Below are 24,262 nucleotides of genomic sequence, written 5' to 3'. Positions count from 1 at the left end.
TACTAACAACTCTGAGGCCTCCACCCAAGGGGTCAGGATGGAGGTGAGGAAAGTAGTACGACTCTGCATCTTGCCGTCTCCATCCATCTGTTTACTGTCAGGATGAACGTTTGATGTACAAACTCTAAATGGGGCTACGAAGAATCACAATGGAAACTGTGCCAACGTGTAAAAATTTAGTAGGCTTCCGCTGAGCGAAAAAGCCCAAGGCCTCGTGCAGCCAGGCTGCCGACCCCGCCCCTTCTGCCTTACGTCTGACGTCATACGGCGCAGCCCGGCGCTGGCTCGCGGGCTTTGGCGACTCTGGGTCTGCGCTGCCGCGCGCGTAGGTGTTTGCCTTAGAAATGCAGCGGGATTTAGTGAGTTTTCCTTTGTCCCCGTCTGTGCGGGTGAAGCTGGTGTCTGCAGGTTTCCAGACTGCTGAGGAACTCCTAGAGGTGAAACCTTCCGAGCTCAGCAAAGGTAACGACTCCGGACGCAAGCTGAGGCGCTCTGGCCGCCGTCTGTGCCGCATTCATCTCCGTTCTCCTCACTTAAGGCTTCAGATTCTGCTGCCGCCCACAGCCGCGTTTACAACGTGAAACAGCTGCTCCACTTAAGCGTGGGTTAGAAAACGATGGTCTTGAAAACTTTCACTAATTACTTTCACTGCCAGTGCCTGCTGAAGGCTCTGAGGATTATCTCATCTATGCTCAAAGAACCGTCTTTCGTGGATTATGTCCAGTATATAGATGAAGGAACTGATATTTGGGGAAGTTAAGTAACTGAATTATGGGTGGGCTAGGAAGTTCTGGATCCAGTATTGGAATCCAGGCAGGCTAATTTTTGCTGTTCCAAAACCCAAGGGGCGGGGTTTAAATTTAAGGAACGCAGGATTCGCGATAGGCTTAGATAAATTAAGAGGGTAAAAGGGAGTAGAATCCCCAGAACCTGGAGAGAACAGTAGAAAAAAAGACATCGCTTCTCTTAATGCAATTCACTGAAAAACCCCAAACCTTACATGCCGGAACATTATAGATTATATGTTGGTGGGAGCCACTGCTTCCTGAGGCATACAAAAATGAAGCTGTCTGTGGTCACTCTCACTTGCTCACATTACACTACGGTATGCCGTACTGTGTTATTAACATAGAAGAGAATTTTAAGTCATTGCCCTTAACAGTGGAAAATAAGGTTTCAACTCTCACTCAAGAACAAATGTTAGAGACCTAAGGTTAACTGTTTTAAGTCTTAAAACAAAGGCTGTATCCCCAAGTTCAAAGGGCTCGTCTTTAAACAAGTTGGTTTTACAAAAAATGAGAGAATCTGAATAATAATAATAGTTAACAATTATTGAGCATTTTGGATGGCCTTTTCTACCAAGGTTTTTACATGTATTGTTTCATTCTCGTTTTACAGAAGAGTCTGAGGCATAAAAAAGTAACTTGCCCATGCTTAGTGACTACAAAGTGGTGCAGGCAGGATTGACAAACCTAAGTAATCTGACTCCAGAGTTAGGGCTTTAAATTGAATGGGATTTTCATTTCCTCAGCACCATTGTTGTCTCCAGATTTATAGTTCATATCCTTACCAAGTCAAGCACTGATAGACCAAACTCATATTATCCTCACCGTTGTTTTCTCCATAGGCAGCTTGTTTTGTAATTTGCTTCTCAGGCCATATTGTCAGATAGTAATGTAATTATGTAGTTGAGGAAGCATAAGTGTATTGTTTAAAATATTTGTGCATCAAATAACTATTCTCATTAAATACTTTGGAGTGATCCATGAGTTTTTCATTCCAGTGTATTCATCAAAAGTTTCATTATGAGTAATAGAAGCAAATGTACTTCTTAAAGTTGCATCTTGTCTTAGGCAGTTAAAGAGGCCATTTTCATTCTTTTTCAAAAAACAATCTGTATACTTTATGATTGCAAGTTAATTACAGTTTTGTAAGACCAAAAGAGATAGTAAAAAGACCAAAGAATTAGTAAAAGGATCAAAAGAAAAAAAACTACAGTTTCATTTCTACCTCCTGAGATTCTCTTCTAGTTACTCAGAAATGCTCTAGAGGTTTAGGTTTCTGAATTCTGTTTCTGAGGTAATAGATAAATCTTAAGTATGTGAACACTAAGAAACCATAGGTTAATACCTTTATTAATGCCTTTATTAACTTGATAAATAGTTAATCGAATGTTACATTTTTATGTTGCGCTACTCTTGGCATCACTCTTGTTATTTGAAAATTAAAATTAATGAACACAATCCAATAGCATATTAAACCATTTTAAATCTCTAAAATCTGGTGTTTTTGTTTTTGTTTCTTACTTTCAGAAGTTGGAATATCTAAAGAGGAAGCCTTAGAAACTCTGCAAATTATAAGAAGAGAATGTCTCACAAATAAAACGAGATATCCTGGTACAGCTGAGTCAGGCAAGAAGTATACAGCACTGGAACTTCTTGAGCAGGAGCATACCCAGAACTTCATAATTACCTTCTGTTCAGCATTAGATAATATTCTTGGGGGTGGAATACCCTTAACCAAAACAACAGAGATTTGTGGTGCACCAGGTGTTGGAAAAACACAATTATGGTAAAATAAAATGTTCCCCTCTTAAGAGTAGGCTTAATAACATTTTATGTAAGTAGTATTGTGTTGTGGGTATACAGTTAGGAGACCAAAAAAGGCATGTATGTGTTCTTAATTTTGTGTGTATGTGTACATCAAACAAATCAACTTACCCTTTGCCTTACTTCAGCACCCCATCTTGATAAATTGATACAATTATTTTGATATTAAAAAATGTTTCTTTTGCAACAGTATAGTGTGGTCAGTAGGGTAAACAGGCAGTCTTCTACTTTATTATAGAAATAATTCCTGAGGATACATTTTAAAGTCAAAAGTTTGAAATTAGATTTATGTATAATAAGAAAAGGTTCCATTCCCAGAACCCTAAAAACCACTGAAAAGTCCTTAACCTTGGTTTTAGAGGTACACCCTCCCCCTAATCCAAGCATCAATTGATTCACATATGTTTGGATGCACGGAGAGTTAGCTATCTCTGTTGCTTTGGAGATTATATTTGTGCCTATAAAACATTTAGTGGTATCTAATGAGTGGTGATCTGGAGTTGGAAAAACACTGTCTTTGATGATCATGATAATGATTTGGTCATTTCACTTATTTTGATAGTATGCAGTTGGCAATAGATGTGCAGATACCAGAATGTTTTGGAGGAGTGGAAGGTGAAGCAGTTTTTATTGATACAGAGGGAAGTTTTATGGTTGATAGAGTGGTAGACCTTGCTAATGCCTGTATTCAGCATCTACAGCTTATAGCAGGAACACAGATGGCAGAAGGTAAGTTAGCAAGTGCACCTCCTTTTTCTGTATAGTAAAAGTAATTTGCATTTCTATCTGTCTCAGCCTTAGCAGCAGACCATTTGGAATGTGAAGTTTGATGATTTGACAGTGTACTAGTCATACTACTCTCATACTTCTCTTACAAAATGAGAAATGCACAACCTGGACTGGCCTTTTCTTCCCCTTTTAAGGCCCTCACTTCTTACTGAAAGAGCTCTGGAGCGAGACCTTTGTGTATTTCAATGAATGACTTCAAAATCATTATGATCTGAGTTGCCAGGTGTAAGCTAATGTTGGACACCTTAATATAAGTAAATGTTGTCTCAATGCATTCAATGTATATTGACTTTCATACTTATTTTTCCAAAAACCAAGGATGGCTTTGAAAAAATCATGTCTAGAAATGTTTGGAACATTAGGCTGATTGACCTTATGTGGCTCTGAGTAGTATGTAATTGACTTCATGACTGTGTTTATTGTTAAAGTGTTGGGAAGTTTTTGCTTTATTTTTCAGGTGTACGATCTTTATTCTTTTCTCCAGAAGTTTTTAAAAAAGTATAAGGCTTATCATAACATGTTTGTATTCCCTTTAAATAAATATAATCAGCTATATATTTTGATTTTCATTGGAGTATTTATTGTCCTTTTTAACTAGGAACCAATATACCTACTGAAAGTCCCTCAAACTACCCACGTCACAGGTGTAATTTGTAATAGTGTCTTAAGATCATATTGTAGATATTGTGGATGTAGCTTTGGAATAGAGAGTTTTTAATGATTGGTGTGTGATTAAGCTGTTATTTTTTGATTAAAATTGAACTTCTAAAATGTATATGTGTGTTAGGCAATGTTTTCTGAAATTTAATTTCTTGATATTTTAATTTTAAAACAAGTGCATTTTAAAATGCAATGATTTTTAAATGGTTTCTCTCTGAAATATGTACAAAATCAATCTGATTATTTAAAAAAATCCAACCTAAGGAGGGAATTTAATTTTATATCATTGTTCCTACATAAATATCAAAGTATACTATGGCATTTAAAGGAAGAATATGCTTATTTTGAACATTTTTCCTTTTTAATTCTTTGGAGAAAAACAAGAAAGAGAAATTCCATTATGTTACTTGTATTTAATGGAAGCTGATAACTAGAAATATGAAAAGGCAGGCATTAAAAATCTAGTTGTATACATGTATAAACTACTTCTAGGTAGCCCAGTATATAAGGAATCAGTGGGAAAGGTGAAAACAAGAGGTCAGAAGTTATGATAGTTTATAGTAATTTTGCTACAATTTTATCATCTTTCAATTAAAAAGAGATTTGTTATTCACAGTGAAACATTTTGCTGTTCAAAAGTATTGTTTTTCTACAATCACCAATATATCAAAACAGGTAAAGCTCGTTATTTTAAGATTGTTTAAGATTGTTTTGTTGTTTATTTCAGAGCACCCAGAAGCTTTGCAGGATTTCACTCTTGAAAATATTCTTTCCCATATTTATTATTTTCGTTGTCATGACTACACAGAGTTACTGGCACAAGTTTATCTCCTTCCAGACTTCCTTTCAGAACACCCAAAGGTATGGCTCGAACTACTGAAATGTGACTAAGCATCTTTGGACATGTTTGATTAGCAAGTAAATAGTACACTAGTATAAACCAATTGAGAAAATCTCTTCCTTGTTCTACAATTTATTTATATTTACATGTATTTTATGTATATATGTATGTGTATATACATATATATGTTTTATATCCAAAGTAGGAAATTAAAATAGTAATGAAAGAGATTCTACCTCTTGATTGAGTAATGGTGGAATAGCTCCTATCTAACAAACTGTATAAAAAGGTATAAAATAAAAAATAAAACTTCTCTTCAGCTACTGCCTCCTCTTGTCAAAGTTGATCACTCTCATTATTAGTAGTTTCTTGTCTGTCTTCTCAAAAAACAATTAAAAAAAATTTTTTTGATTGGGGGGTAATTAGGTTTTTTTTTACCTTTTGATGGAGGTATTGGGGATTGAACCCAGAACCTTGTGCATGCTAGGCATGCACTCTACCACTGAGGTATACCTGCCCCCTTCAAAAAAGTTTTATGTATATTTTTATATCTCCCCATTCTTAATATTTTTTTAATAGGAATATTCTGTATATTCTGCACCTTCCATATTGGCTTAGTGTTTTGCATATTTTTCTGTATCAGCACATATGTTTAGATCTCATTCTTTTTTCAGCTGCATGTTATTTTAAGAAGGTACTTTTCACCATTGGGAATGTAAAATGGTACAGTCACTATAGAAAACAGTATGGCAGTTTCAAAAAATTGAAAATTGAATTACCATATGATCCAGCAATTCCACTTTTAGGTTTATACACAAAAGAATTGAAAGCAGGATCTTGAAGAGATACTTGTACACTCTTATTCATAGCAGCATTATTCACAATAGCTAAAATGTGGAAGTAACCCACATGTCCATTGATGGATGAACAGATAAGCAAATGTGGTATATACATACAATGGAATATTACTCAGCCTTAAAAAAGAAAGAAATTCTGACATAAGCTACAACGTGGATGAATCTTGAGGACATTATGTGAAGTAAAATAAGCCAGTCACAAAAAAGGTCATACTATATGATTCTACTTATGTAAGATACCAAGAGTAGTCAGAATTACAGAAAGTAGAGTGGTGGTTGCCAGGGCCTGGGGGAAGAGGAGAGTGGGGAGTTATTGTCTAATGGGTATAGAGTTTTGGTTTTATGAGATGAAAAGTGTTCTGGGTTGTTTTTTTTTTTTTAATTAAGGTCCTGGGGATTGAACCCTCAGGAGGTCCTGGGTTTAATCCCCAGTACCTCCAATTAAGAAAGAGAGAAAGGGAAAAAAAAGAAAGAAAGAAAGAATAAAGTGTTCTGGAAATGGTAGCACAACATTATGAATGTATTTAATACCACTGAACTGTACACTTAAAAATGATTTAGATGGTACATTTTATGTTATGTGCATTTTACCACAATAAAAATGAATGGGGGAGTAGGTACCTTTAAGCAATCCTCTATTGGTGGACTTTGAGATGCTATTATTAACAATTGTTTGGAAATAATCCTTACACATAGATCTTGGGGTACATTTGTGAGTATATTCATGGGATAAATTCTAAGTATTAGAGTTGTGATATTAAAAAGTATGTGCATCTTAAATTTTGATAAACATTTCATATGACAAAGACTCTCCTTGACCCAACTTTAATCAGCCTCCTGTGAGCCCTCTTTTTAAATAGGCCTTTACCTTGACCCACATCCTATCTTTGGCCTAAGCAGCCCAGTTCATTGTTGTGAATGTTGCTAAGAATATGAGTGTACAAGAGCAAGGAATCCTGCTAAGTTAGTTTAGAGAGAATCCCCTACCCTTGACATCTGATCACCCTTGATATCTCAAGTTCTTCATTCCCCACCTTTGATATATATACGTCTTTGGCCTGCCCTTAGGAAGAGTCCTCCTACTCTTGGTGTTTCCTCTTAGTAATTTTCTGTTCGACACCCTCATACTGCTCTTTAGCTATAAATCCCCACTTGTCCTTGCTGTATCTGGGATTGAGCTTGATCTCTTTCCCATATTGCAGTATCCCTATTGCAATATTCTTGGATAAAATCTTCCTTACTATTTTAACAAGTGTCAGAATAATATTTTCTTTAACACAAATTGCCTTTCAAAAAGGTCATACCAGTGGATCAAAAACGAGACCTAACTAGATGTCTGCAAGAAACCCTTTTAAGTATAAAGATACATGTAGATTAAAGGCAGATGATTGGAGAAAGATATACTATGCTAACACTTCATCAAAATAAAGTGGGAGTAGCTATATTTACTTCAGAGAGCAGACTTTAGACTAAGGAAAGTTATCAGAGATAAAGAGGAACATTACATTATTCCTCTAAGGAGACATAACAGTCCTTAACTTGTATGTGCCTGACAACACAGCATCAAACTACATGAGATAAAAACTGATAGAACTGCAAGGGGAAATAGACAAATCCACTTATATGGAGACTTCAACACTTCTGTATCAGAAATGGACCGATCCAGAATGACATAGTTGAACACAATCAATCAGCTGGATGTAGTGGATATCTATAGACTACTTTATCTAGCAACAGGAGAATACACATTCTTCTCAAGTTTACATGGTACTTTCACCAAGACAGACATTGTCACAGAACTATCAAATCTCCCATCTGTTCTCCTATGGGCCCATTTATCCTTCCAAAAAGTCATTTGTTTTCTTATAAGTACCTTTTCTCCATCCTGTGGATTTTCTTTTCTCTTTCTTGATAGTTTCCTTTGATGCACAAAAGTTTTAAATTTTGATGAAGTCCAGTTTATCTATTGGTTGTTGTTTGTGTTTTTGGTGTCATATGTAAGAATGCATTGCCAAATCCACAATCATGAAAATTTACTCTTGAGAGTTTATAGGGGAGAAAAAATTTTCCTTGACCGTTTTAGGATTGCTGACTGAGTCTGAAAATTGAACTGTTAAAGACAGCATAATGGGAGACAAGCACATACATTTTACTGAAGTTTTACATGTATATGGGAGCCTTGTACAAGAAATGTACAAGAAAATGAAGACCCGAAGAAGTGAGCAGTACAGAAAGCTTTTATACCTTTTAGACAAAGAAACAATACGTTTGTAAGGAATTAATGAGACAGAGTTTGGGGCTAGAGGTGGACAATTACGAAGAGGTACAGTAATTTGGAAGATAGGGATTAGTTTAGGAAGGTTTGTTTATGCAGCCTTCTCAGCCCTCAATTCCCTGTCTCTGGTGATAAGGAAGGTCTCCCTTCCTTCTAGGACAGGGAGAGTACCTTTCTCACCAGAGATTTATCTCCTGCTTTCAGGGAAGAAGAACAAGGGAGGGAGATTAAGTGACCTTTCCTGCTTCAACCATTTTCTCAAACTCCTTTAGCTTATGATACTACAGTATGCCAAAGTACCATATTTTGGGATAGCATGTCCTGAACCCCATTAAGTTTAATAGCTTTAACTCTTTTATTTGGGATTTTGATCCATTTTGAGTTAATTTTTATACATAGTTTGAGATAAGTGTCCTCCTTCATTCTTTTGCATATAGATATCAAGTTGTCACAGCACTACGTGTTGAAAAGACAATTCTTTCCCCATTGAATGGGCTCGGCATCCTTGTTGAAAATCAGTTGGCCATAAATGTGTGGGTTAATTTTTGGACTCTCTTCTATTGATGTATGTGTCTATTTTTATGCCAGTATCACACTGTTTTGATTACTGTAGCTTCTTAGTATGTTTCAAAATTGGGACATATGCGTCCTCCAACTTTGTTGTTTCTTTTCAAAATTGTTTAGGCTATTCAAGACTCCTTGCAATTCCATATGAATTTGATCCATGTGAATGGAGACTTGTTCATTTCTGCAGAAATGTAGTGGGGACTTTTAGCAGAAAGTACATTGAATCTGTAGATTGAGTATATTGCTATTTTAATATTAAGTCTTCTAACCTATGAACATATGATATCTTTATTTATCTAGGTCTTCTTTAATTTCTTTCAACAGTGTTTTGTAGCTTTTAGTATACAAGTATTCCTAAGTATTCTTTTTGATGGTATTGTAAATGGAATTTTTTTAAATTTCATTTTTGGATTATTTATTGCTAGGGATAGAAATACAACTGATGGGGGGAGGGTATAGCTCAGTGGTAGAGTATGTGCCTAGCATGCACAAAGTCCTGGGTTCAATCCCCAGTACCACCATTAAAATAAACCTAATTACCTCCTCCTCCTTCTCCTCCTCAAAAAGGAAAAGAAATGCAACTGATTTTTGTAAGTTGATTTTGGATATTTCAACTTTGCTGAATTTGTTTATTAGGTTTAGTAGTTTTTTGTGGATTCTTCAGGTTTTTTTATATATAAGATTATGTCATCTATGAATAGAGATTTTTATATCTTACTTTCCTGTTTGAATGCCTTTTATTTCTTTTTATTAACTAATTGCTCTAGCTACAACTTCTAGTGTAATGTTGAAAAACAGTAATAAAATCGGGCATTCTTGTCTTCTTCCTGATCTTGGGGGAAAGCTTTCAGTCTATCAGCGTTAAGAACAGCTTATCTTCACTACTTGCAGATTCTATAATTGTGAATTTAACTACTTGCTAAAATTTATTCGTAATCCCAAAACAATACCCCCAGTGTTTTCACAGTCATTTATAGATGTATTGGGCAGCTCAGGCTGCCATCATAAAAATATCTTAGATTGTTTGGCTTTAACAGCAAAAATTTGGTTTCTCACAGTTCTGGTGGCTAGATGTCCAAGATTAAGTTTACAGCTGATTCTGTTTCTGGCAAGGGCTCTTTGTGGATTCCAGAAGGCCACCTTCTTGCAGTATCCTCACATAGAAGAGCAAGAGAGTGAGCTCTCTGGTACCTTTCCTTTTAAGGACTTGAATCCTGTCTTATCAGGGCCCTGCCCTTTTGACCACATTTGACCTTACTTCCTTAGAGGCCCTGTCTTCATGTACAATTATATTGTACTTGGTTAGGTCTTCAACATACGAATTTTGTGGAGACGTTAATTCAGTACATAGTAATGAACAAGTTAAGTGGCATAAAATTTGAGTCTCCTAACACACATGTTCCTAGCTGATATTGAACAAGGTGATTCTCTGCTACCTTGTTTCAGTTCATACTCTGAGGCAGTGTCTTCAATATGGTTGATTAAATGCCATCTTTTTTTGCATTTTATTGATACTTCCACTGTTTAATATATACCTCAAGCAGTGCTGAAGTGCTATCTGTTGTTCCTCAACAGAAGAAGGGTGTGATGTGCTTTATGGAGAAAATACATATGTTAGATAAGCATTGTTCATGCATGACTTACCATGTTGTTGGCGACAACTTCAGTGTTAATGGATCAACATTATATATTAAATGTTTTTAGGTAGAAATACACATAAGATATGGTTGTATATTGATCAGTTGACAAAAATGTGATCAGAAGCTCACAGAAACTTGGCCCTGTATTTCCCCTAGGAGCAATGGTTCAGTATTCCCTCAGTCAGTGTTTTTGATGACTTTATAAAACATAAAACTACAAATTATGAAAACTAACTTAATGATATTAGCTGTGGACTCTTTATCAAGTTGAGGAAGCTCTCTTTTATTCCTAATTTATTGATTATTTTTTATCATGAAAGATGTTGGATTTTGTCAAATGCTTTTTCTGAATCAATTGAGAAGATCATGTGGCTCTTTTTCCCCATCATTCTATTAATCTGGTACTTTTAATCATTGATTGATTTTCATATTGAACCACCTTGCTATCCTAGAATAAAACCTGCATGATCATGGTAATATAATTTTTTTAAATATACTACAGGATTTAGTTTGCTAGTATTTTGTTGAGGATTTTTGCATCTGAAATTGTTCTGTAGTTTTCTTTGCTGGTGATGTTTTTGTCTGACTTTGGTATCAATGTCATACTGGCTTCATAGAATGAGTTAGGAAGTTCCCTTCTGTACTTTTTGGAATAGTTTGAGAAGGATTGGTGTGAAATCTTCAAACATTTCATAGAATTCACCAGTGAAGCCAACTGATCCTGGTCTCTTCTTTGTTGAAAGGCTTTTGATTACTGATCCAATCTCTTGGTTCATTGAGATTTTCTGTTTCTTCTTCAGGCTGTTTTGGTAGTTTTGTGTCGTTTGGTGAATTTGTCCATTTCATGTGGGTTATCTAATTTTGGGGTGTACAGATGTTCAATGTATTCTCTAAGTTTTTTTTATTTCTATAAGGTTGGGAGTAATGTCCCTACTTTCGTTCCTGATTTGAGTGATTTGAGTCTTCTCTCTTTTTCTCAATTTAAAGGCTTGTCAATTTTGTTGATCTTTTCAAAGAATAAACTTTTGATTTCAGTGATTTCCTCAACTGTTTCTTTCTTGTATATTTTTATTTCCACTTTTTTTTAATTGCTTCTTTCTACATTATTTGAATTAAGTTTGTTCTTTTCCTAGTTTTTTAAGGTAGAAGTTTAGGTTGTTGGTTTGAGATCTTTTTTGTTTCTTTTTTTAATATAGCTGTTTAGAGCTGTATATTTCCTTCTGAGTACTACTTTCACTGTATCCATAAATTTTGGTGTATTTTTTCATATTCGTTCAACTTTAAGTATTTTCTAATTTCCTTTGGGAGTTCTTTGGCTCATTGTTTATTTAAGAATGTGTTGTTTAATTTCCACATATTTGTGAATTTTTCAAGTGTCCTTCTGCTTTTGGTTTCTAATTTTATTTGATTCTGGTCAGAGAAGATAATTTGTATGGTTCCATCTTTATAAATTTATTGAGACTTATTTTGTGACATAACATCTAGTCTGTCCAGGAGGATTTTCCATGTGCATTTGAGAAGAATGTGTATTCTGCTGTTGTTGAGTAGAGTGTTCTATATATTTATTTGCTAGTTCTAGTTGATTTATAATGTTGGTAAGCCTTCTCTTTCCTTGTTTATCTTTTGTCCAGTTTTGCCTATCATTGAATATGGGGTATTGAAATTGCCAATTATTATTGTAGAACTGTCTTCGTCCTTTAATTTTATCAGTTTTTGCTTTATATATTCTAGGGCTCTGTTGTTAGGTGCATATAGTATGTGTCAGTAAATATCTGTTGAATGAAAGAGGGAAAAGATGTAAAAATGGCTTTGTCTCACAAAAGCTTTTTGTTTAACCTAGTCTTAATTAGGTAGAAAAATACAACCGTGTAGTTTTTTTGTTTGTTTATATTTGGGTTAGTTTCCAGTTTCTGTTTGTTCTTGGATCTTAGGTTTATATATTACTCTTAACTTCACCATAGGAGCCATTATTTGGGCTATATTAGAAACAAAACTGTCTTGAAAATGTTTATCATCTATAAGTAAACCTTCTTGATTGGAATTCAAGACAAACCTGCCTCATGCTGAATTCTAGTTATAATAGATTCTGTAATGGTTAGTTGCCCTATGGTATATTTTAAATTAAGAAGAAAAAAGAATTAAGTTTTTGAAGAAAGTTTTATAGTTTAATATTTGAGAGGTTTTTTTTTTTTAATGTAAAAAGAACCAGGGAGATAAAATTGACGTTTAATTGAGAAATTGATTTTACTGCAATTCCAGAAGAGCTTTTCCTCAACGTAAAGCACCTCTGTAAAAACTGGGTGTATTGGCACATTATAGGAAAATTGTAATTGTTCCTTTTTCTTTCTGTCAAATTACTTTTTTAAGGTGATAGCTTATCAAACCAAAATATATTTTAACTTTTGGTGATTAGTGCAGAAAGCGTTAAACAGATTTAATTACTCTCCAAAATAAAGCTTTTGAAGAGTTGGAAATAGAACCCTGAATTTTTTTTTTTGGTGTTGAAGTATAGTTGACTTACAACGTGTTAGTTTCTGGTGTACAGCATAGTGATTCATACATACATATTTATAAACATATTCTTTTTCATATTTTTTTCACTATAGGTTATTACAAGGTAAGAACTCTGGATTTTAAGGTTTTTTTTTTTTCCTGTAATGGACTCTGCTTTTTGGCTGCCATTTATTATTTTAAATACCAAACCTAATATCATTATCTTTTCTGTATTTAGGTTCGATTAGTGATAGTGGATGGTATTGCCTTTCCTTTTCGTCATGACCTAGATGACCTATCCCTTCGTACTCGATTACTGAATGGCCTAGCCCAGCAACTGATCAGCCTTGCAAATAATCACAGATTAGCTGTAAGTATTATTAGTCAGGAGAATTTTATTATAAAGTCAAGATTATATAAAATGTTAATGTCTAGAAACAGCAGAAAGAGAATTTGCCTAAAAGCAAATATAGACTCACAGTTTTGAATGTAGTTTTGCTTTGGTTTGTATAAAAAAGTTAATTCCAGTCATAAGTGTTGTATATCAGTTTTCCTGGAAAATAAAAAAGCATAATCAAGATGCCATATTATAAAAATGAACTTTGATAAGGAAATACCACTTTTGGTAGTTGCAGTGTTTTCTTTGTAATATACTTCATGTTTTTCAGGTAAACTCTTCCAGCATCCCCATTTTTCTTTTATTCTTGAGTCTTTGATTACTACATAGAGTGTAATCACAGACTCAGATTGTTAGAAAAATTGCATAATGTATAACCTAGATGTTTGGAGGTGGAGCTAACTCTTCTAGATTTGTAATGTGAGGTGAGAGGTAAAGGTAAGCTCAGAAGTAAAGAGATAAAAAAGAGTGAGGTAAAAATTTTTTTTTACTGTCTATTTGCATCACTTCCCACTCTGCAACCTCATCTCACCACTGAAACAAAAATACTTGTCTGATGGGATTTCAAAATTGTAGAATAGGTAAACAAGATTATACTGTATAGCACAGGGAAATATACACAAGATCTATGATAGCTCAGAAAAAAAAATGTCTCAATGAATATATATATGTTCATGTAAGACTGAAAAATTGTGCTCTACACTGGAATTTGACACAACATTGTAAAATGATTATAAATCAATAAAAAAAAAAAATACTTGTCTGAGAGGGAGATGGGAGAAGGTCAAACTGATCTTGTCTTTACCCTGATTACAGAGTCCTTAGCAGACACACACATCATTAGTAAGTAAAAAACTCCTCGATAAAATCATTTCAAAACATAAATTTTCTCTTTTGAGTTTTTAGATTTTTTTTTTTTTGCCATGTGCTGAAAAGCATAGTGCCCCATTTTAAAATTATTTCTTGCAATTTATTGGCAATTTAGCATTCTGTTAATATCAATGAAGAGCCCCCAGTAGGGGGCACTCAAGGCTAGTGGGTTGCATAGTTTCTTAGGTTTTTGTTTGGTTTTAATAGAAATAGCTTCATCTTTTCTGATTAAAAAAGTAATCTAAACAACAACATGGAATACTATACAATGTTTAAGAAGAGCAATGTAAATATACACATACTAACGTGGAACAAGATATATCCAGATGTATGATTAGGTGAAAAAATTCAAGTTGCATAACTGTATGTTTAGTGTGATCCCACTTTTGAGGAAAGTAAAAGTTACATATGTGTAATTATATTTATATATATGAATAGAAAGATCTGAAAGGACCAAAACATTTTCAGTGGCTACTTCTAGAGAGAGGATTTTGAAGGTTGAGGTCATACTTTCTCCTCTTACTTATAAATTCTTCTTTGCTTGATTTTTAATTTCCCAATTAGCATGTAGAGAAGCATGTATCACTTTTGATATTAAGTGCATTTTACAATATTAAGTTATATATGCTTGCTATAAAAAAAAAGTTCTAAGCAATCAAAACTGTAGAAAGTAAGCAATCATATTATCTATATCCCAGAGATGATCATTTGTTGAGTTTGGTATATATATTTTTCCAAGCTTATTCTACGCATACATAAAAATTTTTAAGTGAGATCTTATTATGCATGCTGTTGTGCAAAGCGGTTTTTTTGTTTTTCACTTAATGTATGAACATCTTCCCATACATGCTACTTTATGTCTACCTCAACCTAATAGCTGCATAGTACTCTATTGTATGATTGTAACATTTTTTAACCACCTCTCTCTCTATTGATTGTCTTTAAAGTTGTCTCCAGGTTTTCACCATGTACAGCATAGCAGTCAGCAACTTTATTTGTGCTTCTTAGTCCATGTGTCCAGTTACTTCTGAAAGTATTAAGCCAAAGGGATGTCTCTATTTTTAAACCTTTTGTTATATATTATCAAATTACCTTCAGAAAGTATATTCCAAAGTATGTTCTCTACAGCAATGAATGGGAATTCTTTTTTTTTTTAATTCAGTTAGAAAAAGATAAAATTGTATTTATTTTGTTAATTTGAGTACTATAAGAACTCCCATATAACCTTTCCCAAGATTTACTTTATCACTCATTCCTTCTCCCTGCTCTCTCTCTATACACGCACACGTGCACACGCGCACACACACACATACACACAGTTTATGTATATATTTTTCTGAACCATTTGACAATGATTGCATACATCATATTCTTTTACCTGATAATATTTCAGTGTGTGTTTCCTTAGGACAAGAATATTCTCATATGTATCCACAGTCCACAGTATAGTTATCAAATTTAGGACATTTAATATTGATACAGCACTTTAATCCATATTCCCAGTTTAAAGTGTACAAGTCAGTGCTTTTGAGTATATTCAGAGTTATGCAGCCATTACTACTACCTAATTTTAGACCATTTCCATCATCCCCAAAGTCATCCCTTACCCATTAACCATCATTTCCCATTGCACGCTCCCTTCACCTGCTAACAACCACTAGTCTTCTTTCTATCTCTATGGATTTGTGTTTTTTGGATATTTTATATAAATAGAATCACACTATGTGGTCTTTTATATCTGACTTCTTTCACTTAGGATAATGTTTTTAAGATTCATCCATGTTGTAGCATGTACCCATGTTCTTTTTATGACTGAATAATTTTGCATTGTATTGATATACCACATCTTGATTACCCATTCATTCATCCATCGAAGGACATTTGGGTAGCAGAAGTATTTTGAAAGCAGTGAAGTTCATAATTTCAAAATGATTATTACTTCACTATTTTAAGACTCATTCTTTCAGAGCTTGGAGTAATCATGCAATAATTTTTGTTTATATCATGTTAAACCCAACATTTTTTGCAGTAGTGTAATTATTTTATAAATATCTGCTAACACAGCAAATTCTGAATTTGGGATGTTGAACAGCTGGTAAGCCAGCACAGCACATCTATTTACAGTTTCCTCAAGGTGTGTAATAGATAAACTAAACCAATATTGTGTTATAGAACTTTCTGCAAAGATAAAAATGCTCAGTCTGATGTAGTAGTTTGCATGGCTGTTGAACACTTGGAATATGGCTAATGCTGCAGAGGAATTGAATTTTTAGTTTTTAATTAATTTTGTTTTAAGAAGCTGTATGTGGCTGATGGCTGCATTATTGGATAGTGCGCTTTTAGCCAAAAAGTGTTGGTGTAAATAAATATCCCAGTTACTAGAGATTAAGCACTTGATAGTATGTATAGTAAAGAGCATTATTCAATGTATTGGAGATGCCAGTTAGACATATAGTTCAGTTAATTACCAATTTAAATTCCTGCTTAGCTTGTTCTAAGATGCCTGGAGGAAGGTAACACATGGGAAACCACTATGGCACTTAAGGGTAGAGGAACTAGAAGAAAGTTGTGTCATCCAGTTTGAGCCTAATTGAGGTGTAGATGGGTCACAGGTTTCTCCTTTGTAGATAAAAACAAATTTTAGAGTGTTGACCTCTGCATTGGGAACAGCCAAACAGCCTTTTCTTTCTCAGTTTTCTTAAGGAATTGATGACTTTTCAGAGTAGGTATCTTTTCTCATTGCTTTTCTTAGACATTCTTTATCAGTTTCAGCTTGTAGTAGTATCCGTCTTATTTCTGGAGGGAAGATCTGTATTAGAAGAATATTTTAAATAACCGTTGGTGGAGAATTTTGGATGAGTAGATGCCAGATAATCTGACTTTTACTATGTTAAGTCAGCCTTAAACACTTTCTTTTTCTTTACTTTAAAATTATTTTCTTTCTAAACATGGAATCTTTTCTGTAGGCCTGTATTTAATCCAAAGGAATTAGCAATACGTTTAGCCTTGAGGGCCATCTTTGAGTAAGGCAACACCTGTATCTCTATTACCAGCAGATTGGCATAGTCATAATTTGAATCTGTTAACTGGGTTTTATTTTTTTCCAGTTCTTCTGCTGTGCTCTCTATATAATTTCAGGTCTCTTCTCATAATTCTTTACCTCAGTTTCTTTTTTTCTTCTATATAATCACAAATGGTAATACTGTATTTGTCTCTCCCGTAGAAATGTAGACTTTGAGTTATTTATTAAAGATTTTATATTCCCTTGAATAAAGAACGCAGACTCCCATGTTTCCAATGCTCCCAGTTATGAAGTTTTTACACATAGTCTCTTTAGATCTTTATGTATTATCTACTATATTTTTCTTCATTGATTTTTACAGTAAGAGCATCTTTGTTCTTGTCTTTTAAAAATGTTTTATATTCAGTAGAATCATGTTTTCAGATAGTTTTACTCATTTTTATGGGTAAACTTAAAAAATTTATCAGAAAAGTTTTTATTACCTAAATAAGTCTCTCTTTAAATTAGAGTATATTCAGAATACTAAAATCCCAGGACTGTTTACTTGATAATTTTAGAGGGAGACTCATCTAATTTTCTCACATTTTGTTTTTGTAGGTAATTTTAACCAATCAGATGACAACAAAGATTGATAGAAATCAGGCTTTGCTGGTTCCTGCATTGGGTAGGCATTTAATCAGATAAACATCTTTAGTTAAATACATTTTTTTCTATCTCTTTCATTTGAATCTTGTTGAGGACTGTAAGCTCCATGAAAGCAGAGACCGTATCTGTCATGTTCACTGGTAAATCTTAGCATGGAGCACAGTGCACTTAGATACTGACTCATCCTTTCAGTTATTTAACACTCATTGAGCATCTACACTCTGGCAACTCTTGTGTCAGGTCCTTAGCATATAAATATTCATAAGATGAGTCTTGCCCTCAGGAAGTGCGCAGTCTTAGGCAGGAGGAAGGGCGAATCCATTTAAATACAAATCACACTAGTGAATAGACCTACGACTCTGTTCCTAACCTTACTCGTGGTTTTGTTAGAACACAGTGCTTCAAGATTTATTTCTACTAAAATCTGTAAGAATATTCTGAGTTTTTGCTTTTCTTCTGGTGGTCAGAAACATGTTAGTAAGCTTGATGATAAGGAAGTCAACAAATATGTTGACTGAAACTATTAAGTTTTCTAAAGCAAATAGAGGTTAATGATAATGATCTGCAGTATTTCTACAGATTGGTAAAAAGTCTACTAATCTCAGGATGTTACCCATGTACCAGTTTTTTTTAAACCAAATAAACTTATTATGTTAAGTAAAACTGTATTTGGTCAGAGGCATTCTGAAAGACTTATAACCTAGTTAGTTATCGTGTTCTTTTTCCCTCAGGGGAAAGTTGGGGACATGCTGCTACAATACGGCTAATCTTTCATTGGGACCAAAAGCAAAGGTCGGTATAGAAACAAGTTAGTAATTCTGAGTATTGGGTTAATTACACTGAACACTTATCAGTTTCTTAGAGCTAGTCCGGTGGATGAAACCTACAGTGCCCATAAAATAAAGCTACTGTTACCTTCATTGCCTAGAGCAAACATAGAAACTTCTTATTATACTGCACATTTAGCTACATAGGAAATTCTTTGGAATATTTAAATGATGGGGTGCACCTGAAATGAGTAGGTGGCCACAGAGTGCTACCTTCTAAAGCTCTTTGAAATCAAGTACCATCTATTAGCCATGTAGAGGGAGGTGGGTACTCTGTGTTCTGGAAGGAATTGAAAGGAAAGTAAAATCAGGACAAAAGGAAAGCTTTTGAGGTTAGCTTTAGGACTAACTGATGTGGAAAATAGGATGGTGTTTCTTAATATATTTCTTGTATGAAATTGTGTTTACTTTTGCTTTCTTTTATATTTTCCTATTACGCTTTTATTACCCAGTTACTTACTTGCCTTTCACAAGTATTGTTCTTTAAAATAAAATTATGGCAGCGTGAAACCTTTGTATTTGTTTTTAAAGTTGCTGAGTATGTGAACAAATCAGCTTTCATTCTCTTTAAAACAGGCGGTTGTAAGCTGTGGAGTCTTTTATTCTACACTTCTAGAAATGTCAGATTTATGCCAGCCTCTCTGCTTTGAAATTAATTGGTATAACCTAAAGAACTTGCTTTGGAAATGCTCCAAAAATGGGGAAATGGGAAAACTGAGACAGCACGTGTACAAAGATGGAAAAAAGGATTGCTTAAATACATATTGGGTCTGGTCAAAGATAGCATCTGTTTCTTTATCTGCATTTCTTCATTCTTGGACAAACTGAAAAGAATCACACCTGACCAAGTTAGATTTTGCTGTTCCTGAGCTCATAATGGAACCGTTTACACTTGTATCTTTTGTAACTAGTTCATGCAGTTTGTGTCTCTTTTAAAGATGACATTTCCAAAGACCTCAGGTAACTTTTTCCCCCTATAATACATAGTACTTTGCAAATGACTCCTATCCCTCTAGTTTTGTAAATGTCATTATATACTAGATTCACAAAAGCAGTTCTTTTCTCAGCAACAAACCCTATTGTAAAGATTTGGTATCAGTTCTCCAGATCAGAGTCTTTTGAACATCTTGCTCTTATTTTCCCAGATTTAGGTTTTCTGTAAAGTGCATTGTACTATTTAAATGTTCTTAGAAGTTCCTCTAGAGCTAGTATACAGTAGTGGTCTTTCACTATTATTCTACTATTATCACTAATAGAATACATCTGAAAAATAAAAATAGTAGGAGCTGAGAAAGATGTTCCTTTCATCTTTTAACTCACTCATCAGAAGGAGAAGTTTGCCTTCTTTCTCAGATTCTTGAAGTTAGCATTGGCTAGGTACCCATGAGATCAGAAAATCATGCTTACTTTTTTTGAGAGTTAATCATTGTATGACTTCAGCTTCTTACTAAGCCTTCCCAAGAAATTAGTAGTGTAGAACATTGACATTGAATAGATAGATTTAGGGGAAGTCTACCATCATGTAAAATTTTTTCTATATCCCATACTACCATTTTAGAGAGTGCTTGCTTGTGCTACGTACTAATCTGGGCACCTTATATACAACATTTTAACACCTTATATACAATATTTTGTATAATCCCTTCAATCCCCTTTTTTAAAATTAAAGTATAGTTGGTGTACAGTATTATATAAGTTAGGTGTACAATATAGTGATTCACAATTTTTAAAGGTTATGCTCCATTTACTATGAAATATTGGCATCTTCTCTGTGTTGTACAGTATGTACAATATGTAGCTTATTTTATACATAATAGTTTGTACCTATTAATTCCCTGTTCCTACATTGCCCCTCTCCTCTCCCCTCTCGCCACTGGTAACCACTAATGTGTTCTCCATATCTGTGAGTCTTTCAGTAACTCTTTGACGAATCTATACCTATTAACATTAACTGTGAGAAGACCAAGGCCCAGAAAGATTAAGTAGTAAACAACAGCTACCATTTTTGAATATTTATTAACCATGCTTTATTGTGCTAAGTGCTGTCTGTGTATATGTTTATAATTTCATTTTGTTTTCCAAATAACTCTGTGAAGTAGGTAGTAATATCCACATTTTATAGCTAGAGTCAATTCCTTTTCTCCTATAATTGCTGTTTATAGAATATAATTATATTATTGCATTGATTGCCAGCCAATCTAAAGATACAGTTCTTAGCCTTCTTTTTAGGTAAAAATCTTTTTCTCCAAACTGCTTTTTCCCCCAGGCTGTGGATATATGATAAGTAATGTGCACTTTATTGTAATCAGAAAAAGCTGACCTCATTTAATAGAATCAACATAGTTTTGTTCTTCATTGTTTGAAACCAGATGTCTTTAAGTTATTAAAGTTGCATGAAATCTTATATGCATTTTAAAATTTAGTTTATCTTGAAAGGATTGAAATAGAAATTCACACGGGAGGAAAATAGTTATAAAAATGCACACTTCTAGTTTGAGCAGAAAACTAAAAACCTTGACTAGCCAAATTTATAATGAGAATCAAACTTAAGTGTCGCGTCTCATGCCCCAGGCCCAATCCTTCACCAGAAACACCTGATTTTTACCCTTTGACTAATAATGGAATAACATTCCAACAGTTACTAAAAGGAATACTTTTGTCTCTGTCCTGTATACCATGTGAGTTTTCTTTCAGTTTGCATATTCATGATGAGGCCAAGATTGTTCAGAATTATACCACTCTGCCAAGAAGATCTGGTGGTAGTGTGGAGTAATATATCAACACCCCCACACAGTGTTTCATATGTGTGCTCAGCTTTAGAGCACAAGTTGTGCTTCTGTCTTGTTTCTTCCTGACCTAAACTATGTAGTTCAGCCATATGTTAAGTTTCATCTCAACTGGGGCCATGAGCCAAGTGATTCTTTGGTTTAGCTTGTTTAAAAGATCTCTTGAGATGCAGACATGAAGTATAAAATTTTACTTTTACCTAGAAATTTGAGGAAGATTTTCAATCTGAATACTTAATGCCCACTTGACTTTAGTATTCTTAATAAACACGTAAATGCTTCTTAAAAGCTTATTTACTTCTTAATAATTTTCTCAGAAAAGTTGGATGTACTGGGTACCTCTTTGGACATATGGTGATATGAGGTGACTTAGATACTAATTTTTCAGAAGGTTGGCTAATCTTTGTTTTATTGAATCAAAAAGAGAATGTGATTTTTTAGTAAGGTGGGTTAAAAACACCAAGCCACTATTTTTTATTTTGCATTGAAAATAGAATATCAACCCTAAAGCATTGTAAAAATTTATGATCTCACTCCCTAACACAACATAACGATCCTTATATTACATATTACTTAGCAGTTATTTTATTTATGTATACAGTTGCAATGATAGAGCATATGACATTTTGGATTCTTCTATTTTCATTCTGAAAGTACCAGCCTAGAAGTTAACGAATGATGGTCTCTGCTTCTCTTACGAATTGTGCTTGAGTAGAGAGGCAATTTCCAAATTATGAGAGTAACAGATCATAAACCAAAGTGTCCTTTTTGAATTATCTTTGAAAACCAGTCTTCATTATATTATATGTAAATAAATGACCCTTTTAACTCTGAGACTATGATTTTTGCCTTAGTTAAAGTTAGAATCTGCATTTTGTACAGTTATATCAGTTTCAAAAAATTGTGGTAAACTATACATAACATAAAATTTACCATTATAACCATTTAAGCATACAATTCAATGGCATGAAGTACATTAATATTATTGTGCAGTCATCACCACCATCCATCTCCAGAACTTTTACAACTTTCCAAATTGAAACTCCATGTTTATTAAATACTAACTCTCCATTCTCCCCTCCTATTGGCCTCTGGCAACCACCATTCTACCTTCTGTCTCTATGTATTGGACTACTCTAGGCATCTCATAAGTGGAATTGTATGATACTGGTCCTGTTGTGACTGGCTTTATTTGACTTAGCATAATGTCTTCAAGGTTCATTAATTTCTTTCTTTTCTAAGACTGAATAATATTCCATGGTATGTGTAGACTACATTTTGTTTATCCATTCATCTGTCAGACGCTTGTGTTGCTTCTGCCTTTTGGCTATTGTGAATAAGTTATATCATTTTTAAAGTAATTTTTAAGAGACACTTAGAGGTTTTTGCTTATATAGTTGGCCCTTGAACAACATGGGTTTGAACCATGCAAGTCCACTTATAGGCAGATTGTTTTCAATAAATGTAGTATATATATTTTCATTTTACAGATCTTTAAATGTGGGGAAAAGTTTTCTGTGTTCGATTAGAGATCACAAGAACTAGAGTTTGAGTCCTTATTCTATCCAGACTGTTTCAGCTTCCTGCCCTTGGGTGACTCCTTTGTCAATTTCTTTGGTTTTGAAGCAGAGTACTTGGATTTTAGACTGCATGGGAGTCTGTGCCCCAACCCTGACATTGTTCAAGGATCAACTGTATTTGTTGCTATTACAGTATTTGAGTGTAGTTAATATGAACTTAGAATAATAAAATTCTAAAATTTTATTAATAAAAATAAAATTTTCAACTACTTTCAGCTTTCAGCTTTATATTATTTACTTTGTAGAGTACATAGTAAAATCCTACCTAAACAGACCTTGTTCTGTCATGACAGTGATTTTTCTGAACATAATCATTTTGAAAGAGTGTGTCTTCCTATCTTATTTGTATTAGTATAATATGAGTATGTGTTCCTCATTTATATACCAGGAAACTGTCTTAATACTTCTATTATAACACACAAAAGATACACAATTACTGTACAGAGTTTGAAAGATCTAGATAACCAAATTAAAAAACAACCTTTACCTTGTAATAACAACTTTTTGATTATAGTCTTCTAGTAATTTTTCTAAAACTCATAAATGTGGGATCATACACTATAATATACTTCATATATTATTTCCCTATCTCACTGAATATTTTCTTCTACTTTATTTTCTTAAGTGTAAATAGTATCTTGTCATGTACAAAATAATTTATTTGAATCAATCATTGGATATTTAGGTTGTTTTAAAATATCACTTATATAAACAATTGTTACATGTATACATAGAGCTATTGTTTGAAGGGAATATTTTTGATATTTCTTTGCCTTCTGTATTCTTAGCGAACAGTAATAGAATTATACTAAAAACTAAATTTAAATTATGAAATCAGTCATCTGAGCTAATTAAGTCATATGTTTGTGTATATTTATTCTTTTTCTCTAAACAGGTTGGCAACATTGTACAAATCACCAAGCCAGAAGGAATCTACAGTACTATTTCAAATCACAGTCAGTATTATTTGATTAGAGTGGGATTTTGGTGTTAGTGGGCAGTAATTATCTGAAGAGAACGTTTACAAATTGCTTCTGTTAACTTCTGTAGGCAGCAAGCATATTTGACGACAGCTTTTGATGCTTAGAACATTATCCCCAAAATAGTAGTATCTATACAGAATACTCTAGTTACAATTGAACTGAAATTTATTCTTAAGAACAGAGGAAATACTTATTTGTAGTGTAGTGTGTTCCATGCCATATGTAATGTCAGGATATTAAAGATTTTTAAAGTAAAAGTTGTTAAAGGTTTTCAGAAAAGAAAAAACACCGACATTACTCATTCTGATCAGTATATATTGTAGTTCTGTCATAGCTACCAAATATATCCCACTTTTTTCTTTCTTTTATTGAAATATAGTTGATGTGTAATATAAGTTACAGGTATATAATACAGTGATTC

The 24,262-nt window shown here is 33.7% G+C and overlaps 1 protein-coding gene across 3 annotated transcripts in view; it reads left to right on the top strand.

Annotated features, from left to right (window-relative positions):
* The first annotated feature begins 254 nt into the window (after window positions 1-254).
* Window positions 255-24,262, top strand: part of RAD51C (RAD51 paralog C) — a 32,583-nt gene continuing 8,575 nt past the window's right edge. For 2 of the 3 annotated variants that reach the window (XR_004326610.1, XM_006181422.3), the window contains exons 1-8: window positions 257-462; window positions 2,313-2,571; window positions 3,172-3,338; window positions 4,786-4,919; window positions 12,970-13,101; window positions 17,618-17,684; window positions 18,397-18,457; window positions 23,754-23,814. Coding sequence is in view for 2 of the 3 variants with exons in the window: in XM_006181422.3 (XP_006181484.2) it covers window positions 345-462; window positions 2,313-2,571; window positions 3,172-3,338; window positions 4,786-4,919; window positions 12,970-13,101; window positions 17,618-17,684; window positions 18,397-18,457; window positions 23,754-23,814 (999 nt within the window). In the remaining variant the exon portion in view is untranslated. Of the gene's footprint in view, window positions 463-2,312; window positions 2,572-3,171; window positions 3,339-4,785; window positions 4,920-12,969; window positions 13,102-17,617; window positions 17,685-18,396; window positions 18,458-23,753; window positions 23,815-24,262 lie in introns of all 3 variants that reach the window. The other variant, XM_014556510.2, reaches the window with a different exon arrangement.

The sequence above is a fragment of the Camelus ferus genome, chromosome 16 (assembly GCF_009834535.1).
Source record: "Camelus ferus isolate YT-003-E chromosome 16, BCGSAC_Cfer_1.0, whole genome shotgun sequence".
Classification (NCBI taxonomy): domain Eukaryota; kingdom Metazoa; phylum Chordata; class Mammalia; order Artiodactyla; family Camelidae; genus Camelus; species Camelus ferus.
Note: the sequence above shows the minus strand (reverse complement) of the source record. Positions and strands in the feature narration are given on the sequence as shown.